The sequence below is a fragment of the Nicotiana attenuata genome, unplaced genomic scaffold (genome assembly GCF_001879085.1).
Source record: "Nicotiana attenuata strain UT unplaced genomic scaffold, NIATTr2, whole genome shotgun sequence".
NCBI lineage: Eukaryota > Viridiplantae > Streptophyta > Magnoliopsida > Solanales > Solanaceae > Nicotiana > Nicotiana attenuata.
In genome coordinates, this window is record NW_017671280.1 from 17,644 (window position 1) to 39,611 (window position 21,968).

A 21,968-nucleotide genomic window follows, 5' to 3' on the forward strand; every position below is an offset into this window, starting at 1 on the left:
AATGAGCAAGTTATTGCCTTCAATATTACTGTACCAAAAGTTAAACGTTGAGTATAATCAAACAGATTCGGAAACGAGCAAGACCAGCTAGCGGAATTTGAAAGTGCAACAGAAAACGAACAGGACAACAACAATCGAAACCGGAACCGTGAACCTCGACTCCGAATCACACTCGAAACCTCTCCGGACAGCGGCGATTTCAATAACCTTCGCTTGAATCCATAGCTTAAACTTGTCTCGTTCTCCTCACTATTTTTCGGAGAGGAATAAGGCTGGGTTATGGAGTTCTAAATATGAGTTTCATGTCAGCATTTTTCTGGAGCTCATTACTGGTTTTAATGGAGAATCAGCGATGGTGTGGTGGAATTACGGTTGCGATGGAGGTGAAGGTGGTCTAGTTCGTTGGGTGAGGGTATGAGGATGAAGATGGAGATGAGGTGGTAGGCAGTTGGTCTGGTTCGGGTTGTTGGTTGATGGAGCTCTGGAGGAGGGCAGCGGCGCTGCTGTAGGTGAGGGTTCAGGCAGCAGAGAGAGCTTAGCTTAGGTGAGGGACGGCTGCTATGGAGGAATTAGGTTGGCGGCTGGCTGGTTTCCGGCAGGTCTGAGGGCGGCTGTGGTGGTCGTTTTTTGTGGGAGCTGTTATGTTGATGGAGTCGTTTTTTTAAGGTGTCCAGAAGAAGAAGAAGGTAGGGTTAGGGGCTTAGGTTAAGGATGGGGTAATGGGCTAAGGTTATTTGGGCTAAGGGTAATTGGGCTATAAAAAGGTGGTCCAATTTTACGGCTTGAATTAGGAGATTGGGGTTGAGTCCATGTCTTATTGGATTTTAATTTTGGGGTAGGAAGACTAAATAACATAATGTATCTATAAAATATAAAAACCACTCTTAATTAAAATAAGTTACTAAATAAAACTAAATACTAAAAATGAAACTATTTGTATTTTTTAATTTTATGATAGGTAGATAAACTAAAAGTAACTAAATAAAATATCAATTAGCTAAATAAAGAAAATATTTTTTGTAATTTTTATTTTTGTGATGAAATAAAGTAAAAGAATCAGAACTAGTTAAAATATCGATATTAGACCTAAACTAAATATTTAAACGCTAAAATGTATAAAATCTTGGGGAGGGTCAAAATTACATGTCTATAGCTGCCCCTCTTTGACTAGAAACACGAAGAGTTTCCAGACAAAGAACGACGAGACAGGTTTTTTGACCCGACCCTTATTTAGAGAGACCAAAAACTAAAAGAAAGGAGAATGTGACCGAGCTCTGATATCTGAGCTGCCTACATATCCTTGGTTATAAAAGAATCAGGCCACGTGTAGTTCAGAAGTAGGAAAGATGGAGTACCAAGATGGAGATAGGAAAGATGGAGTACCGAGGTGGAGAGCCGAGCGAAGTGTCGTCGAGGTTCCGGTCCGCGGTTCCTGCCATTACATCAAAATAAAAGGAAAAATTACAGCAAAAATAAAAGAAAAACACAAGATCCTATCTACTTCTTGTCTTGAATCTCCACTTGCTCCTTCAACATGAAACTGAAAATTCACCCTATTCTTCAGGTGGGCATCCTGCTGACTTGAATTTGACGAAAACTTGAAGTTGACCCTGTTCTTCAGGTGGGCACCCTGCTGCTTGCACTTGAAATAAACTTGAACTTGGAGTAGACTTGAGCTTGTAAACCTTGTCCTTCAGGCGGCTCGTGCTACTTCCGAGTTGACTTAAAGATTGGAGGTTGACCCTATTCTTCAGGCGGGTTCCTGCTGCTTCTGACTTAAACTTGTAACCGAAAGTTGACCCTGTTCTTCAGGCGGGATTCTCCTGATGCTTCTTGAACTCGAAAATTGAAAATTGACCCTGTTATTCAGGCGGGCTCCTGATGCCTCTCTGGCTTGAAATTTTAAACTCAAAGTTGACCCTGTTCTTCAGGCAGGATTCTCCTTATGCTTCTCTAACTTGAAATTGAAAGTTGACCCTGTTTTCCAGGCAGGCTCCTGATGCCTCTCCGACTTGAACTTGAAAACTGAAAATTGACCTTATTCTTTAGGCGGGCTCCTGATGCCTCTGACTGGAACTTGAAAATTGAAAATTGACCCTGTTATTCAGGCGGGGTCCTCCTGCTTGACTTTGAACGAAATTGAAAGTTGACCCCGTTTTTCAGGCGGGCTCCTGGTGCTTCTCTGATTTGAACCTGAAACCAATTTCTGAAACATTGCCCTTCGTTCTCCAGGTGGGTGCCTGCAATCAACAACAACAAAACAAACAAAATTTTCAGCCCCAGTTTGCACTAGGAGGTTTTTGTGAGTTGTTAGAAAAACTGTAAATCAACTATGCTATTGATGAAAGATGCAATGATGAGAGTAAAATTAAAGACTCGACTAGGATGTCTCATGTGAGATTGAGTTTAAGGAAAAATATAATTGAGCTTGACTAAACTAAAACTTGACCCTATTCTCCAGGCGGGACCCTGAACTAAAAGAAAACTAAAGATTAACAACTCAAGAAAACTAAAATTGACCCTATTCTGCAGGCAGGACCCCTAAACTTAAGAAATACTAAAGATTAACAACTTAAGGAAACTAAAAGCTGACCCTATTTTCCAGGTGAGACCCCTGAACTAAAGAAAAACTAAGACTGACAACTTAAGGTAACTAAAAACTGACCCTATTCTTCAGGCGGGACCCCTGAACTTTGAGATTAACAACTTAAGAAAACTAAAACTGACCCTATTCTCCAGGCGAGACCCCTGCACTTAAGGAATGCTAAAGATTAATAATTTAAGGAAACTAAAACTAACCCTATTCTGCAGGCGGGACCCTTGAACTTAAGGAAAAACTAAAAACTCTTCCGGCTAGGGAGAATGCCTAGGAGGTACGGTTCTTCTCAACTAGGGAAAATGTGTAGGAGGTAAAAACCTTCTCAAACAACCTTTGTGCTGACAAAATTTGGGCACTGCACTTGAAAATTCAAGCTTCCAAGCTTTGATTTGGACATAGTCTACGTCCCTGTTTCAAACAAAGAAAACTTGTGAGTTTAAACATGGTGGTTGGTTTGTGGCCTTGACTTTGAGGGCGATTGCTCCTTCACTTGCCATGATAACTTTGATTTCAACTTGAAAGACCTTTCTTGTTTGTTGACTAACTACTTTCTCTGTCACCCTTATCACAGAAAATACCTCTGATCCGTTCAAACCCAATACCCTTTATCTGTTGCATTGTGCTCATGAATTGACATATACCGAACCTTTGTATTTCACATGAATCCCAAAGCATGCCAAACATCGCCAACTCAGTGCGCATACTGCTCTTTCTTGACTTATACCACTTTGATGTGCTAGCCAGACTCCGCTTTGTGCAATTGGAAAGCTGGTAACAGATTGTGAAGTCATTTCTAACTTGTTCTAACAAAACAGACTCAAAAGGACTTAAACAAAGCAAGAAGAACAGAGTTAAGGGGATAACGGAAAGAGATGACATCTAACAAGAAAATCACCAAGTAGGAACTTATCAGATGTGGATACCAACTCTAATGACCGTGACATGCATTTTGGATTAAGTGGCCTAATCAATCAAGCGAGTCTAATGTTCAAATCTTGTTGTATCTCTAAGCCTTGAAACTGGGCTTCAATGCTCCGATTATCCTATCTGAATCACGGTCCTTATTCAACTTGTAGTGCCCGAAGGGTTTTCACCAGCAAGCCTCTCTCATTTTATTCTTTCTCTAAACTCACCGTCGCCTCATGGTGCCTGTGAAGGTTTTCACCAATAAGACTCTCTCATTTTATTCTTTTCTTCTTATTTCCTCTGATTCTGCAGATGCCAAGGCATTAACCATGGTAAAAATGTTATATGCTCTTGGCATGGCTAACTCAACACTCGCAAAGATTATCTGGGAGGTCTTTTTTGGACTGTAATGTGGCTTTTGGACGGGGTTAGAAAGAAAGGATATCATAAAATCTCAAAATAACTAAGATAACAGGGTTTATTTATTTACAACTTTTGGAATTCATTATAAAAGCTTTGCCCCAATTTCTAAAACAAGAGGGTTTTGATTCTTTTTTTTTAGATGGAATTTCTAAGAAAAACTGCCCCACTCTTGACTTCGTGGGAATATGAAATATTTTATTTGATATGACCGAACCGTAAGGCTGCCTACGTATCTTGTGGTGACAAGAATCAGGTCGGACGTAGTTCAAAACTAATTCTTGTTTTGTTTTTTGTTGCTTTTCTTTCTTCTTTTTTTTCCTTTTTTTTCTTTTTTGTTTCTTTTTTTCTCTTTTTTTTCTTTTTGATTTCTTTTTTGTTTGGAATGAACATTCTAAAACAAACCTATGGGGACATGAACATTTTTTCTTTTTATGACTCTAACTTGATTCAAAAAGAGGGGAGGTCAAAGAAATTAGCACAGGCTCAAAAGGGTACCAAAGGGTATAAAGTGTTTGGGTAGCTGAAAGAGGGCCTCCCAATCTCTAAGAATACCAAGTATAACACATGCAACTTGAAGATGAAAAATGAAGATCATGCATAGCATTTCTTTTGCAGCATCAACATTGATATCACAGATATGCCTTCCGTCTTTCTTTAGTGCCTTGTCAAGTACAGAGCTCTTGTTGGGTGATTTCTTCTTCAAAATGGATGTGCTCCGTCAGTTTGGAGCAAACTCCCTTGGCTTTATGTTGTAACTTGAGATGCACTTGAACTCAAAGTTGCTTGCTTCAAATTGTTTGGGACGCACTCTCTTGTAACAAATTCTAGTCATCCTATAAACTTCCCGAACTATCTGCCCCAGTTTAACACAATTCGGGCTTTAAATAACCTCAAAATGTCCAAATCTTTATTTATTTCCCTCAAATATCCATGTCATCTTCAAACCTTGTTTCATTGTTTCATGATTAGACTAACTTTTAAGACCAGGCTGAGAATTCCACATGCATGTCATGCCACTAGAGTCACCATGAGAAGAACTATAAAAGGAAAAGAGTACTAAACAAAAACTGACTAGAAATGACAGAAAATAGGAGATTGCATTAAAGAAACGGTGAAAGGGTTCGGACAAAAAAACAAACAAAATAAACTAGGGTTACAAACCTGGAACAAACCTAGATAACACTAAACGAGGTAACAAGACTAGTTGAGCTAGAAAAAATAAAAGGATAGAAGGGTTTGAGTCACAAGATAATATCCGGATTACAACCCTGAAATAACCAGGACAACAGAAATGACGACAAAATAAACTACCAAGACTCCTTCATGGCTAACCAAGAAAGGAGTGTCTTTCCAATTATCAAGCTCGACATCTTAGCCAGTAAGTCGCACATCGACATTACCCAGACATTTACCAATTTCAATCACATTGACCTCAGCGGGTGGCTTTGGGGTCCCTTTTGCCGACTCGTTCTTAAGATCAACTTCCGAAACCGAGACTGATAGCGCTGAGAATTTTGTGGCGAGTGGCCTTCCAAGGGATTCAGAAGAGTTCTCATATTCCTTTTCAACACAAATCATACCCACCATATGCGTCTCATTATGAATAGGCAATGGACTTTGGCTAGTGTCTACTGCATCTGGGTTTTGCACAACAATGTCACCTGCATCAATAAGCTTCTGAACTGCTCTTTTAAGATACCAACACTTTTCTATGCTGGCATTAGAGCAATATGCACACCTTTGAGAATAATCAAAATTCTTTGGAAGGGGGTTCGGCATTTTTATCTGAATCGGCTTCAACATGTCCAATTGCCTCAATCTTGGAACAAACTGGCATGATTCTCCAATTGGAGTGAAAGACTTTTTTCTTTGTTGCTGCTTTTTCTGTACTCCGGCCTCGGTTGGAACCTCTTGCGGGTAGGTGGTTGATATGCTTGAGGAGGCGGGTAAGCCATTTGTGGAGGCGGTGCAGGCCATTGGGGGTCTTGTGGATGTGGAGCATATGGCGGTGCATTACGGATGAAGTACTGGGAAGGTGAGGTATGACTTTGGGGGTTTTATGGAGAGAAGTAGCAGTGGGGAGGATTATCTGGAGTACGAGGATATTCATGGGGTCGATGTCGAGGCTTAAAGCGTTGAGCAGGAACGCCCAGTGGATCTTGTCATTGGCGGGGCTCAACAACATCTTTTCTATTTCTCTTTCTTCCCCCCAAATTTACTGAGATGTTCTGAATGTCTTCTGTAGTATCTTTCAATGCAGAAAAACTCATGATTTTGCCTGACTTGATTACTTCTTCTACCATCTCCCCCATTTTTACCACATCATTGAAAGGTTTACCTAAGGTCGGGATCAAATGACTGAAGTAGGTAGGCCCCTGGGCTTGTAGGAAAAGCTCAACCATTTCTTCTTCACCAATCGGGGGACTGACCCGAGCAGCTTGTTCCCTCCATCTGAGCCCAAACTCCCTAAAACTTTGCTCAGGTTTCTTTTCCATCTTAGGCAGGGAGGAGCAGTCTGGGATAATGTCTAGATTGTACTGAAAGTGTCGAACAAAATCTTGATCCATGTGATCCCATGCATGCCACTTATTGACATCTTGACGAGTATACCATTCCAAGGTTGCCCCAGTCAAGCTCTCACTGAAATACGCTATCAACAAATCATCTTTCCCGCCAACACTTCTCATTTCACTGCAATAACCCCTCAGATGAGCTACTAGATCTCCACGCCCATCATACATATTAAACTTTGGCATTTTAAACCCCGCGGGCGGATGAACATCAGGGAACATACATAAGTCATTGTAAGACATGTTAATCTGATTTCCCATCTCTTGCATGTTCTTTAAGGACTATTCTATACCTTTCAGCTTCTTGGATATCTCATCTCGTCCTTCTTTTCCTGTGAACTTTTTAATCTCAACATGAGGCTCATTTCGAAAGCTATGATTGTATGAGTCAGGGACGTTGTGGGCAACCTCTGAGGGGTAATATTGGGCATCATGAGTTTTGAGTGGGTGTTCATTGTTGGATCTATGAAGGAAAGATTTTTGAGAAGTTGTGATCGCAGAGATAGTGGATATGACAGGAGGGAAACTTTTAGGAAAGGTAGTTGGAGGACGAGTGATGGAGCTACTAGGGAGGCTGGGAAAGCTGTGATAAGCGGGAAAATCTTGAGAGTATGGTGGATCATCTGGCACTATGACCGGAGTTTGGGTAAGGGTAGCATCTAGGAAGCTAGGTGGCGGCGTGGGTGGTGCCTTCCCAGTCATCCAAGCCTGATACATGTCCGCCATGTGTTGTCTTAATATCCTTACCTCTTCAACCAACCCAGTGTCCTGTTCAACCAATTGCTTTCGGGCACCAGTATCAACCAACTCGATTCCATTGTCGTCTGCCATTGCCTTTCGACTTTATGTTGTAGGGAGGAGTTACCAGTTTAAGAACCACAAACCAACCACCCTTCTGTTGTAATGAAGATAACAAAGAGGAATAAAATGAAGTCATCATGTTAGCGTTAGGGCATTTAACATAAGATAATCTCACATTATGTGCAATGCACCTAGTCACAGCTATTGGTTCTAAAATGACTTTGAGGGTACGAAGATCATATGGCATCATCCCAATTTCACTCATCTTGCCCCGTTTCTTTCTTCATTTTCCTTTCTAGCACCGCTTGGTTTTTCATTTCCTTCACCCTCTTTTCTTTCTGATTATCGATCTTTTCTTTCCTCTCATTTCTCACGTCCCACAACTTCATTCTCTTTTTTTTTTCTTTTTCTCTCTTTTTTTTGTTTTTTAGTTTTTGCTTTTTTATTTAATGATGATTCGATCGAACCCTATGTAGGTTGCCTACGTATCATATTCCTCATGAATCAGATCAAGCGTAGTTCTGGAAAAGTAATGGACAAAATAAACTAAGAAACAAAAATCTTTTTTGACTTTTCATTTATAACAATTTTTTTCAAATACAAATGGGAAGTGCAATGACAAAAGATTTAATAGACTATGACAAACTCTGACACCGCCTAAAAGACTTAATACTACTGGACAAGACTAAAAAGAAAACATGAAAACAGACTCAAAAATATAGAAAAATCTCCTCAAGTAGCTCATGTATGCAACGGTCCTGGCTGGAATGGTCCTGGGTATCTGTCATGCTCGAGCTCTGGTAGATGAATCCATACCTGAATGAGAAGAATAAGATTAAATAAGGTTAGTGACTCAAGACACTATGGCACCTCCTATTGGACACATGCAAGGCATGATTAGGCTATTTTTGTAAAATGACCTACGGCCTAAATGTGGCTAGAAGTGCAAACTCAACAAGGGTGACCACTAACAAATGGAAAAATATCTCAAAAAAGGCCTACATGACCCCCAAACTCTTTGGAATCACGGTCCCCAAGAATACTTTGCACAAATGACCCTACTTTGCAGAAATGGCCTATGTAGCGAAAATGGCTAAGCGTGCAGATTTAACAAGAATGGACCTGAAACAGAGAGGATACCTTGTTGTGGACTTATGACTCTAAGACATGGGCCACTAAACCACTTTTGCGAATATGACCTCATTTTGCAAGAACAGTCGATGTGGCCAAAAGTGGCTAGACATGTAAATTCAACAAGGACGGGCCTTAAAGTAATATTACACCTAATTTTGGACTCAAGATTCTAAGACATGGGTCATTGAACCACTTTTGTGAAAATGGCCCCATTTTGCAATAACAGCCGATGTGGCCCAAAGTGGCTAGACATGAAAATTCGACAGGCATAGACCTTAAAACTGAGAGGACACCTTCTTATGGACTCAGGGATCTAAGACATGAGATAACAAACTACTTTGAGAAAATAGCCCTATTTTGCAAAAACGGCCGATGTGGCCAAATGTGGCTAAACATGCAAGATTTGGCTACGACCCCCAAAGCCAAGAACCTAAGACTCACTAGGAAGACCGGACCCTAGGTGGGCTGCCTATCCCGCCCCGAAAGACGAGAATCAGGTATGCGTAGTTCGGGAAGATTGGATACGGGGGAGAAATTTAAAAAAAAACTGATTTGGAGAAAATATATTTTTGTTGTTTTTTTTTAAAATGATGAAACGTGTAAAATCTTTTTGGATTTTCTTTTTCTTTTTTTTTTGGTCTTTTCTTGAAAAAGTTATGAAAGAAAAATATAACTGGGCCCTACTTGCTTCATTTTTGTACTTCACCCTCTTTTCTTTCTCATTTACCCTCAACCATCATTGGTCCGCCAAATAATCCCTTTACCCTTAAAGAATGCAGCATGTAGCACATAGGGATGGTTAATTGTCTTTTTGGGCCATTGGCCCGTTTTGACATAATTTGGATAGGCCTCCTATAAAGGGACACGGTGCTTGGGACCGAGCCTTTCTAAGTGTAAATGACATGATGCAAATAAGGATGACCTAAAGGTTGACCTAAGTTTGGGGTTCACTAACAAGGCAATTCGGGGGAGCGTATGGTCGATGGTGGTTTCTCAAGCTTTCCACCCACTCCATATGTCCGACCCTCCCCCCTCCTAAAATAAGGGTGACTCAACAAAGAGTTTGTGTACATGACGCGTACTCCGAGACTTGTTGCAGAAAGAAGACCCATGGTTATGCAAATGATGACAGTTATAAAGCGGTAAACACAAAGGAAAAGCGATAAACAAATAACCAACAAAACAAGAAATAAGACAATTTAACTAAATAAACAAAGCAAACAAATAAAACAAACACCTCAATCGAATATCTTAAAAGCCAACAAGATCAAGTATCAGCTCGAACCTGCAACTCCACAGCAGAGTCGCCAGAGCTGCCACACCCTTTTTTTTAACCTCACTTAACCCTCTTATAAATAATAAAAGGATTTATAAAGCTAAAAAAAATTACAAAATTGAAAAGTGATAAAATATTGTGTTTCGGAGGATTTTTCAGAGTCGCCACCTGACATTTGATTTTGGTGTGTCAGGTTACCATTTTTTTAGAAATAATTTTTCCTTTTAAAACACTTTAGACTCCAAAACTAAGTCTGAACCGGAGATTCAGCGTAAGGGAGTTCATTTGACTCGGGGAGAAGGTGTTAGGCATTCCCCGAGTCCCGTGCCATTCACGGTTGCGTACATGATCTAGTTGGCTTTAAAAACATTCAAATTGAGATAAAATCACAGAAAAGGTAAATAACACAAAAGAGGCTCGAGGTCGTCCCCACCTAAATCAAAGAAAATTAAAAGAAGGAAAATTAAAGTTCTAAATTATCCTACGCTACTTCTTCTACAATGTTCTCCATGGCCTCCAATTAAAGAATACTACGGGGCATTCTCCGGAATAAAATATGTACAAATTCTTTGGGGCATTCCCCGAATAAATTTAACTAAGGGAACTACCTCTCGCTTCAAAACTAACAAAAATCCTAAAGTTTGCCTACCCAGGTGATGACGGCCTAAACATGCTCCTAACGGTCTAATTAATTAAGAGATCAATAAAAATATTTCAATTTACTTTTAACGTTCAATCCAATCCTACGGCCAAATACTTGTTTTTCTATCTAAGCCACCACCCAATTCAATTAATAAAGTTAATTCAAATTTGGAGTCATCAAAATGTTAATAAAAATACCTTCAACGTCTATATCATAATGAACAGTTGTAATAAGCAATTTAAACTCATTCTAACCATTAAACCCACCTGAACATGGACTAAACCAACTAACAAGAACAAGTGGAGTAAAAAAATAATAAGACACACCAAAACACAGCAGTGAAGCGTTAACTCAAACATTTAACAACACAGAGCACTCACAAAATTAATCAACAAAGTAGTATCACCAAGAAATTGCATACATGAAACTAAAGGAGAATAGATAGGACAAGGATAAGAATGGACCTCAAATGAGCAAGTTATTGCCTTCAATATTACTGTACCAAAAGTTAAACGTTGAGTATAATCAAACAGATCCAGAAATGAGCAAGACCAACGAGCGAAATTTGAAAGTGCGACAGAAAACGAACAGGACAACAACAATCGAAACTGGAACCGTGAACCTCGACTCTGGATCGCACTTGAAACCACTCCGGACAGCGGCTATTTCAATAGCCTTCGCTTGACTCCATAGTTTAAACTTGTCTCATTCTCCTCACTATTTTTCGGAGAGGAATAAGGCTGGGTTATGGAGTTCTAAAGATGAGTTTCATGTCAGCGTTTTTCTGGAGCTCATTACTGGTTTTAATGGAGAATCAGCGGTGGTGTGGTGGAATTACGGCGGCGATGGAGGTGAAGGTGGTCTAGTTCGTTGGGTGAGGGTGTGCGGATGAAGATGGAGATGAGGTGGTAGGCAGTTGGTCTGGTTCGGGTTGTTGGCTGATGGAGCTCTAGAGGAGGGCAGCGGCTCTACTGTAGGTGAGGGTTCAGGCAGGAGAGAGAGCTTAGCTTAGGTGAGGGATGGCTGCTATGGAGGAATTAGGTTGGCGGCTGGCTGGTTTTCGGCGGGTCTGAGGGCGGCTGTGGTGGTCATTTTTTGTGGGAGCTGTTATGCTGATGGAGTCGTTTTTTTAAGGTGTCCAGAGGAAGAAGAAGGTAGGGTTAGGGTCTTAGGTTAAGGATGGGGTAATGGGCTAAGGTTATTTGGGCTAAGCATAATTGGGCTAAAAAAAGGTGGTCCAATTTTGGAGCTTGAATTTAGGAGATTGGGGTTGGATCCATGTCTTATTGGGTTTTAACTTTGGGGTAGGAAGACTAAATAACATAATGTATCTATAAAATATAAAAACCACTCTTAATTAAAATAAGTTACTAAAATAAAACTAAATACTAAAAGTGAAACTATTTGTATTTTTTAATTTTATGAATGGTAGATAAACTAAAAGTAACTAAATAAAATATCAATTAGCTAAATAAAGAAAATATTTTTTTTTGTAATTTTTATTTTTGTGATAAAATAAAGTAAAAGAGTCAAAACTAGTTAAAATAGCGATATTAGACCTAAACTAAATATTTAAACGCTACAATGTATAAAATCTCGGGGAGGGTCAAAAATTACATGTCTACACTAGTATGTAAAGCTAAAACGCCATCTCAATTGAATGAATAGTAATACAAGGGGAAAATCAGTCATGAGTTCAATAGAACTTCAAACAATACTAAAACATCAAGTAAGGATCACATAAGTTCTCAAGACTATTTCCATCTTATTAGGTTGGGTAATTTTTAGTGTTATATGCCACAATCCACAATACCACCGTGTTCTTACACGGAGTCCGATCTCAACCCGATCGGCTAGGTCATCTCATTTGAGATATCAACCATATCCACAATTTCAATCAATCATTTCCAGCACAATTACCACCATGTGTGCGGCATGGCGTCCAATCACGGCCTGATCGGCTAGGCCATCTCACTTGAGACATCAACCTTTCAATCAATCATCTCACTTCATATTTCTTTCCTATCTTTCAATACATTGGCACGAGTGGCCTCATTTATTAGGTCATTCTTGGCACTTGGCCGTATTTCACAATTCAAGTTTCCCTTTTTTACACATTCAATAACATTATCATCAGCAACAATAAGGCCTATCATGTAAGGCATTTGTACACGTAAGGGAAAACTTGGAAAATTCTAAGCACTTTATTTGATTTTTGACATGAAATCTTAACCTTTCTTAACACATATTCCACATTTTTAAACACATACTCAAAAGGGAAAGATGACATGATAAGCATTTAGAACAAATACTGAACATATATCATTTAACACAATACATTAGGAATAGTCAATTCTAGTAGGATCAATTTGGGGACTTACACCAATTACACGAACACCAGGGGTTTCGATTCTAAGAAGAAGGGAGTTTAGCCATACCTCAACTGAGCCTCTTAAAACTCTAAGATGTTCCGGAATATTAGCAACTTCAATCTATTTTAGCAATATAGCAAAATTGAACCCAAAATTAGGAAAACGATCAATATAGCAAAATTGAACCCAAAATTAGGAAAACGATCATAATTCTAGCTCAGTTAAGCATTCTATCAAACTCGTTTTGGTGTATTAAGGTTTCATGGCCCTTTTTATAAAAGACTCCACCAACCCATACCCCGTTCTTTTCTATCTTTAACTCACAACCTCCCCACATACCTTAGGAACACATGCATGCAAGGTAATCACTCCCATCCCCATGAATTACCTTACAAATGGCTCATTCTATTTAAATTTTGAAATTAAGAGTTTGGGTGATAGAATCTTACCTCTTAGGAAGAAGACGTAGGTGCCTCTCTAAATAATCTTCAAGGTGTTCAGCAAGAATTGAAGAGCAAATTTGATGAAAATCACTTTATCCCTCTAATACTCTCTTTCTCTCTCTGAAGATATCAGAGAATTAGCTCAAAATGGCCCCTTTCATCTATTTTAACGAAGTTGGTTCGGGTTTTAAAACCCCAAAAATGAAGCTCCGGAACAGGTTCTGCGGTCGCATATGCGATAGCATAATGGTAATGTGATATGCGAAATGACCGAAAAAAGTGGCCCTGGGAACTGGGCTGGTCTGCTTCACTCTGCGGCCCGCAAACCTGTTATGCGATCGCATAATGCGCCACAGAACCTCCCTGCGCAAAAGTCCAAGGACGATTATGCAACCAAACTGCGGCCCGCGAAATGGTTATGCAGTCACATAATTGACGGCGAATCTGACCTCAAAATTGGCCAAAAAGACTGCTTCACTCTACGGCCATTCTACGGCCCGCAGAGTGATTATGCGGTCACATAATGGGCCACAGAAATGCCTACTTCTACAAAAATATTTCCTTCAACTCCCCAGCATACTGTTCAATCTGAAAAGTTTAAACTATTAACCCCTATGCCTACTTCGGCATCACGGAATCCGTGTTTTAGAAAAATAATTACGGGCTTACATGCCACGTGGAATTTAAATAATTATTATTTTTAGTTCACCATTGACCTAACGGTCAAAGGGCATAAAGTGAACCAAAAAGGTGGATGGAGAGGTAATTTTAGCCCAATAGATGGATGAAGGATATTTTTAAACCTTTTCCAATAGTTTAGGGGCATTTATAACCCTTTTCCACAAATAAAAATAATGAGATATGTGATATATTTCATGACCCAGGTTAATGTTGTATAGGTTTAATTTAACCATGATTAGATTAGTAGTAACTATAGTTAGGTGTTAATATTGTGGTTAGATAGTAGTTAGTCGGTTATTTTGATATAAGTGGAGGTGTACAATGTTTTTGGAAGATAACAGAAAATGAGATTCTTTTCTCTCAACCCTTTCTCTCTCGCTGATCTGCTCTTCTGTTCTTCATCTCTTGTGCAAATTAACAAAATTGACATGGTATCAGAGCATCTAAACGATTGAATCTAGAGGTTTTCACTGAGAACTGTTGAAAACGAGAGATTCGTTGTTCATTTCTTAAAAAAAATCAGTCGAAATTAACTCGCCGAAACCCTAAATAATCATGGCCGGAGACGAAGTCACAGATCAATCTACGATTGTGATAGATCATAATCATCTGTTGTATTTGCATCTATGCAACACACCAGGAGCACTATCTCTTGGCTTTCAACTGCGAGGAATGGAGAATTACACGATATAGAGTCAGGCAATGGAAGTCTCGTTGCTTACATGGAACAAGTTAGGGTTTATAGACGGTTCAATAACACGTGATACCTATAGAGATAAACATGTAAGTTTATGGGATCGCTGCAATGCTATTGTGAAATCGTGGATTATGCACAATGTGAGTCGCGATTTTTTGAGTGGAGCATTATTCTGGTCAAATGCACATGCAATTTGGTCGGATCTTCGGGAATGATTTGATAAGGTCAATGCATCACGAATGTACTACCTGCATAGGGATATCTTTACACTAACACAAGGTACATCCTCTTTTTCAGTTAATTACTCAAAATTGAAGGACTTGTGGGACGAATATGACTCGATTATGCCTCCTCCTATTTCTTTGATAAATCAAAGAAATTAATCGAACGACAAGAGTATCAACGTTTATGGCAATTACTAATGGGATTAAATGATGGCTATAGTCAAGCTCGTAGCCAAATCTTAATGAAGTCTAAAATTCCTACCGTTAATCAAGCTTATGCTATGATCCTTCAGGATGAGAGTCAAAAATTAGTGGCAGGAGGTAGTTACTGTGTTGAGTCCTTAGATCCTACAACTATATTTAGTTATAAACATGGTCAAAAGCAAAGGAAAAACTTCAATATTGAATGTGATTTCTGTCATTTGAAAGGCCACACAAAGGAAGAATGTTATAAGTTGATGAAATGTGATTACTGCAATAACAAGGGACATTTGAAGGTTAACTTCTATAAACTAATAAGCTATCCAGCAGATTCTAAGCCTCAAAAAAGAGATAACATGGATGGAAGTTCAAAGAACCAGCCGATCTCACCTTCATCAGCCATGATGACACAAGAGCAGCACAGTTTCGGACCTATGCAGGGTTTCATCTATGAGCAACACACTCATCATGGACAACAAAACTTAGGACCTATGCAAATGTTCACTCTTGAACAGTATAGTCAAATCTTAAGTCTATTGAATAAGGCATCAATCTCTGAAGCTTCTGCCAGTGCACACATAGCAGGTAATGTTTCTTATGAACCAAATACTGATGAAAAGTGGATAGTAGATACTGGAGCCACAAACCATATGGTTGGTAATGAAGAACTTTTACATGACAAATTGTTAGTAGGTAATGCAGGAACTGTGCAACTGGCTACTGGAGAATCTACTAAGGTGTCACATGTTGGTAGTTGTCAATTAGATGGATGTGATACCATTAATAATGTTTTATGTGTACCAGCTTTCAAGTTTAATCTTTTGTCTGTCTCTCAACTGACAAAAGCTTTGAACTGTTGTGCTGCATTCTTACCCAAATTTTTGCATCTTTCAGGATCTCTTCACTGGGAGGGTGATGGAGATTGGTAAAGAGGAAGAAGGCCTATATGTGCTACATTCACAAAGAAGAAACAAAAATACAACTAGATCTCTAGTAATAGTTGCACACAAGAATGAAGCTGAACTATGGCAGAAGAGAATGGGACATGTTCCAGTTCAAGTTCTCAAGAAGATTCCTAGTCTTAATAGCAGTAGTAAAGCAGAAATAAGCCCATGTGGCATATGTCCATTAGCAAGGCAGGCTAGGACTCCTTTTCTAGTTAGTAGCAGTAAAACAGATAATGTTTTTGATTTGATACATATGGATGTTTGGGGTCCCTATAAAGTTCCTACATATAATGGAAAGAGATACTTTCTCACAATGGTTGATGATCATTCTAGATGGATTTGGATCTTCCTGTTACATCTTAAGTCTGATGTTACTACAGTCCTCAAAATTTTTACTGTTATGGTGAAAACTCAATTTGGTAGAATGATCAAGTGTTTTAGATCAGACAATGGCTCTGAGTTCTTTAATCATAATTGTGCTGATTTGTTTCAAATGCATGGGATTATACATCAGAGTTCCTGTCCACACACTCCTCAACAAAATGGAGTGGTGGAAAGGAGGCACATGCACATTCTGGAAACTGCAAGGGCTATCAAATTTCAGTGGATTGACTATCCTTCTGATCAGCCTCCTATTGTTGTAACTTCCAGTGGTAGAGAAAGGGACAACCTAGTTCCACCTGCATCTCCCACAATTGCTGAGTCTGCTCCTAGAAGCACTAACTCATCACTAGCTACTTCTATATTGCCACATGTAGAAGAAGCAATTATTGAAAACCATAAAGGACCTACAAATAATACTGGGGAGTTGAGAAGATCAGGCAGAACTACTAAACCTCCTATTTGGCTTAAGGATTACATTGGACCACAACAGAAGTCCAATTCTTCCAATGCAGTTCATTGTCAATATCCTATTGGTGATTTTGTTCAGTATAAAGGATTATCAGCCCCATATCAAGCCTACATCACTCAGTTGTCTTCTGAGATTGAACCAAGTTCTTATCATGAAGCAGTTAAGGATGTGAAGTGGATTGAAGCTATGAATGCAGAGATACAAGCATTGGAGGACAATAAAACATGGGAGGTGGTGTCATTGCCTCCAAACAAAAGGGCAATTGGATGCAAATAGGTGTACAAAATCAAGTACACATCCAGTGAGAAAGTTGAAAGATATAAGGCTCGATTAGTGGCTAAAGGGTACAGTCAAAAGGAGGGATTGGATTATCAAGAGACTTTTTCACCTGTAGTAAAGATGGTTACTGTCAGGTCTATTGTATCCATAGCAGCAACCAAAGGTTGGATTCTCTATCAAGTGGATGTTTACAATGATTTTTTGCAAGGAGACTCGGAGGAAGAAGTGTACATGACTTTACCTCAAGGCTTCTCTCATCATCAAGGGAAGACGGTGTGCAGGTTACTTAAGTCACTCTATGGACTTAAGCAAGCTTCGAGGCAATGGAACATTAAACTGACCACAGCACTTCTTAATTTAGGATTCAAGCAGAGCCACTTTGATTATTCCCTAATCACTAAGAGATACGACTCTCATATTGTAGTTGTTTGGGTCTATGTTGATGACCTTCTGATTACTAGGGATGATGCAGATCTTATTTCTACTACTAAACAAATTTTGCATCAAAACTTTAAAATCAAAGACCTGGGGGAGTTGAGGTATTTTCTGTGCATTGAATTTGCTAGAAACAAAGAAGGGATCCTGTTATACTAGAGAAAATATGCTCTTGAGCTCATCTCAGATGTTGGCCTGGCAGGATCCAAACCAGTCCATGCTCCTGTTGAGGTAAATCATAAACTTACCGCAGTGACTTATGATGCTCATCTCAGTCTTAAGGATGATTTTTTGCTTGAAGATCCTGGTACCTATCAAAGACTGATAGGCAGACTTTTTATTTGACAATTACAAGGCCAGACATCTCTTTTGCTGTACAGTGCTTGAGTCAGTTCATGCAAGCCCCCGAGAATTCTCACATGGAGGCTGCTCTTAGAGTGGTTAGGTACATCAAACAAAGACCGTGTCTTGGGATTCTTATGTCAGCTACTGCTTCTACATACTTGAACGCTTATTGTGATGCTGATTGGGAAGCATGTCATAATACCAGAAAATCAGTCACTGGTTACTTGGTACAGTTTGGTGATTCCCTCGTTTCATGGAAGTCCAAGAAGCAAAGTATCATTTCCAGGAGTTCTGCTGAGGCAGAGTATCGTAGCCTAGCATCCACAGTGGTTGAGATTGTGTGGCTTGTTTGTTTATTTGATGAGTTGGGGGTTACTCTCCCATTGCTAGTTCCCCTTCTTTGTGTCAGTAAATCAGCAATACAAATTGCTGCCAATCTTGTGTTTCATGAACGTACGAAACATATTGATATTGATTGTCACTTCATCCGCGAGAAGGTTCATTTAGGCTTGGTTCAAACTGTCTACTTGAGGTCTACTGATCAACCTGCTGATATCTTGACCAAGGGCCTGAGTGGTCTTCAGCACACTCACTTACTATCCAAGCTAGGCCTCAGTCCTAGCTTGAGGGGGTAATGAGAAATGTGATACATATCATGACCCAGGTTAATGTTGTATAGGTTTAATTTAACCATGATTAGATTAGTAGTAACTATATTTAGGTGTTAATATTGTAGTTAGATAGTAGTTAGTCGGTTATTTTGATATAAGTGGAGGTGTACATTGTTTTTGGAAGATAACAGAAAATGAGATTCTTTTCTCTCAACTCTTCCTCTCTCTCTCTCTCTGCTATGCTCTTCTTCTGTTCTTCATCTCTTGTGCAAATTCACAAAATTGACAAAAAAATATCTGTATTTCAAATTTCAGTACTTTTAACGACACTTGAATTAAATATAAATGTCCGAGGGTTTCAACTGGAATTATAAGATACCTCAAGGGCCAATGTGAAATTATCCTAAAAATGATGGGTCGAGAAGTGGGACCTCCATTTGCAGTAGTAGGAACAAAGCATTAGATTCTGGTTCCTTATTTTCTCTGTTTAATCAAACCTTTGCGTATAACTCTCTTTGCAAATACCATTTTCTCTGTCTTTCTCACACATCTTTCAGGTAACAGTTTTCTCAATCATTTTACTTTCTTAATGCTTCTACTTTCCCAGAAAATGTTTTCTGTAGCATTCAACACCTAAACTTTTTTTTCTCGCCATTTTCTTTACAGTTTTACCCGAAACTTGTTTTATTTGGAGAAGAAAGTAGGTTTCTATTTATCTTCTAATTTGTTTCTTCGAATTTTCTATTTGTAGTGTAGATCTCAAGTTTAGAGTTGTATGACTTGCATTTTACATTAAGTACACATAATTAATATGCTTCATTTAGCTCATCCTCGTTTTCTGACTGTTCTCTCAAAACTTTAGTACTATATTTCTGTGTATGTCATGTTTACGATTTTCATATCAAAAATTTCATCATTAGTTTTGGTATATGGCTTTTTAGTTTTTGATTTGCGAAAGATATTTCGGAGAAGATCTTAACGGTCAAGTCTTATAGGTGTGGAAAGAAGAGTACAAGTGCCGTACAAATGGAGGTCATGCTTACCAACACTCTGCTAACGTGCGCTCTACCCACGCTTTTAGCCTCCGTCCAGGTTAGTTACTACTCCAGCTAAATTAATTAGCAGTTCTACTTGTGCTTATTCCTTGCAATTTTAACCTGGAAAATGTTTTATATGCTAATATTATCATCTTACTTTACCACAATCAGGTGTGAATTGCAATAGAAAAACTTATTAATTAATGGTGGTTAAGTAATTACAAATAAACGATTTTTTTGTGCTACGCGATATTTGATTTTTTTCAGATATCAAGAAAGAATTAACTTTTTTTTTTAAAAAAAGTTGTCATTGAAGTAAAGAGCCTAGGAGTATTTGTTGTATTTCCAATGAACAAATTTAAGGTTAATATGATCAATTTTATTGTTAATTAATGATAAAGGGTGGATTTCTTAATATGTGAAAAAACAGTCAAAAATCAATTAAAGTGGACCGGAAAGAGCATAAAATAACAAAATACACATTTATCTGAACAGTGAATAAGTTTTTCCTGTGCTCTCTATCTCTCTGTTCTTTTTTATCATACAATACAAGTATCTGAATGTTCATTGGTCGTGTGCTTCCAAAATATTTCATTTTGTGGAATTAGGAGGTTTTCTCTCTCAGAAATCCAATGGTTTTGCTTTTTTCTTTTCTTTTTAGTTTAGCTGTAGAAATTTTATTCTCAATAAGTAAAATTTCAGAAACTAATAAAAGGGTGCAACAACAACAACAGTAATAACAACATACCCTATTATTCCATACTGTGGGGTCTGGGGAGGATTGTGTGTACGCAGACCTTACCCCTACTTATTAGGATAGACATGTTGTTTCCAATAGATCTTCGACTCAAAAAAAACTAAGAAAAAGGTGCAAAATATCTAAAAGAGGAGTTATGGTGTAAGAAATAGTTTTTTTTTTTTAAAATATTATGAGGAAGTAGCATTTATTTTCTCGTACTCTTTAATTTGTGAAGTTACTGGTTTTCAGTGGCGGAACTGAAACAGAACGTTAATTTGGATTATATGCCATTTTGGGTTCCGGGTTAGTTGATGCAGAGCAGGGCCCCACTAAGAATTATATAGTCTGCCACTGGCCAATTATGTTAGTTTTGCAGAATAGATGCTGCAACTACTGCCCCTTCATAGTGGACTAATAAAGTTTTTAATTACTAAATTGGTATATTTGGGGAATAATCAATTCTGGATGAGATTTTTGTAATCCTGGAAAAGTCAAGTGAGCTTTATTTTAAATAAAAAGAAACATGTTGAGTAAAATATTGTTTTCAAACGAATTGAAAAAACATGCTTTTTCTAGGTTGACTCTTTCTTAAGTGAATATTATATCCGAATATGCTATCAAGATATGATTAATTTTATGTTTATAAATTTGACTGGCCTCACATTAACTAGCATTTCATGCTTGGGCTGTAAATAGTACTACGAGGTGGTCCACTCTGAACTGGACTAATGAGCTTAATGGACTTGGATAGAAATTGTCCCTTCTATTATAGTGGGCCATAAAATTTTAGTAGTATGCATTACGGGCTCATTTTATGTTAGAAGAATTAATCAAAATAGTCGCTCACCTAATTTCTTAAACTAAAAATAACAAGCGAATTTATAATATATTTATAACTGTGTATAATCTATGTACACTGGCTAAAAAAAGTAAACAGTGAATCTGACTGGCTATTTGTGTTATGTCATGAGATTGACAGGCAATCCATTTCTTCACTATAGTGTTCCTAGAATAGTCATGTAAGATGATGTCTTTAAGTAATTCCAGGATGTTGTGCCATTGGTGGCAATTGAGACAAAAGTCAAGGGAAAGCAAAATACAAATGATGAGCACAAAGTAGTTGATGCTGCTGAGGAAGGTGGAAATGGAGACAACAATGTTGAGAATAGAAATGGTGGATTTAAGGATGGTGAAGAGGAATTTTCTGATGATGGGGTTCATGAAAACAATCCTAACAAAACCAATGGCGATGTCAAGAAAAGCAATGACGGAGAAGGTGAAGAGAGTGGAGATGCAGAAGATGAAGAGGGTGATGGTGAAGGTCATGATGATGATGACGACGATGACAACAATGACGATAATGATGATAATGATGATGACGACGACGGAGAAGGGCCAGACGAAGAAGAAGAAGTTGTAGAGGAGGAGCCAGAAGATGATGAAGAAGAGGATGAAGAAGAAGAGACTATCCAGCCCCCAAAGAAAAGGAAGAAGTGAACAAAGTTTTGTGTACACTTTGAAGCATCTAAGTTTAGTTTTAACTTGAGAGGGAGAATTACCTAATGTGCTTTTCAATTACCTTTCATTTGATGTTTTAGAGATCTTTGGAGCTTTTAATTGAGCAAACAAAATCTCCCTCAACTTTACTTGTTTTCCATAGTACATATCTTAATCTCTTTCTTTACTTTTGAACTTAGAACTAGGGGTGTCAATGGTTCGGTTTGGACGGTTATTTTATAAAATTTGAACCAT

The 21,968-nt window shown here is 38.5% G+C and overlaps 1 protein-coding gene across 1 annotated transcript; it reads left to right on the forward strand.

The window, feature by feature from the left end:
* Nucleotides 1-18,864: 18,864 nt before the first annotated feature.
* LOC109207262 (acidic leucine-rich nuclear phosphoprotein 32 family member B-like) lies at nucleotides 18,865-21,899 on the forward strand. Its single transcript, XM_019370152.1, has 3 exons — nucleotides 18,865-18,997; nucleotides 19,436-19,532; nucleotides 21,264-21,899. The coding sequence occupies exons 2-3, from the start codon at nucleotides 19,467-19,469 to the stop codon at nucleotides 21,711-21,713; spliced, it is 516 nt and encodes a 171-aa protein (XP_019225697.1). The 5' UTR covers nucleotides 18,865-18,997; nucleotides 19,436-19,466; the 3' UTR covers nucleotides 21,714-21,899.
* Nucleotides 21,900-21,968: the final 69 nt, after the last annotated feature.

Bases quoted from the DNA above. Each gene is read 5' to 3' on its own strand.
- LOC109207262 (XM_019370152.1), top strand. From the start codon at position 19,467: ATGGAGGTCATGCTTACCAACACTCTGCTAACGTGCGCTCTACCCACG. The intron at 19,533-21,263 runs GTTAGTTACTAC...AAGTAATTCCAG, and splicing joins CGCTTTTAGCCTCCGTCCAG to GATGTTGTGCCATTGGTGGC.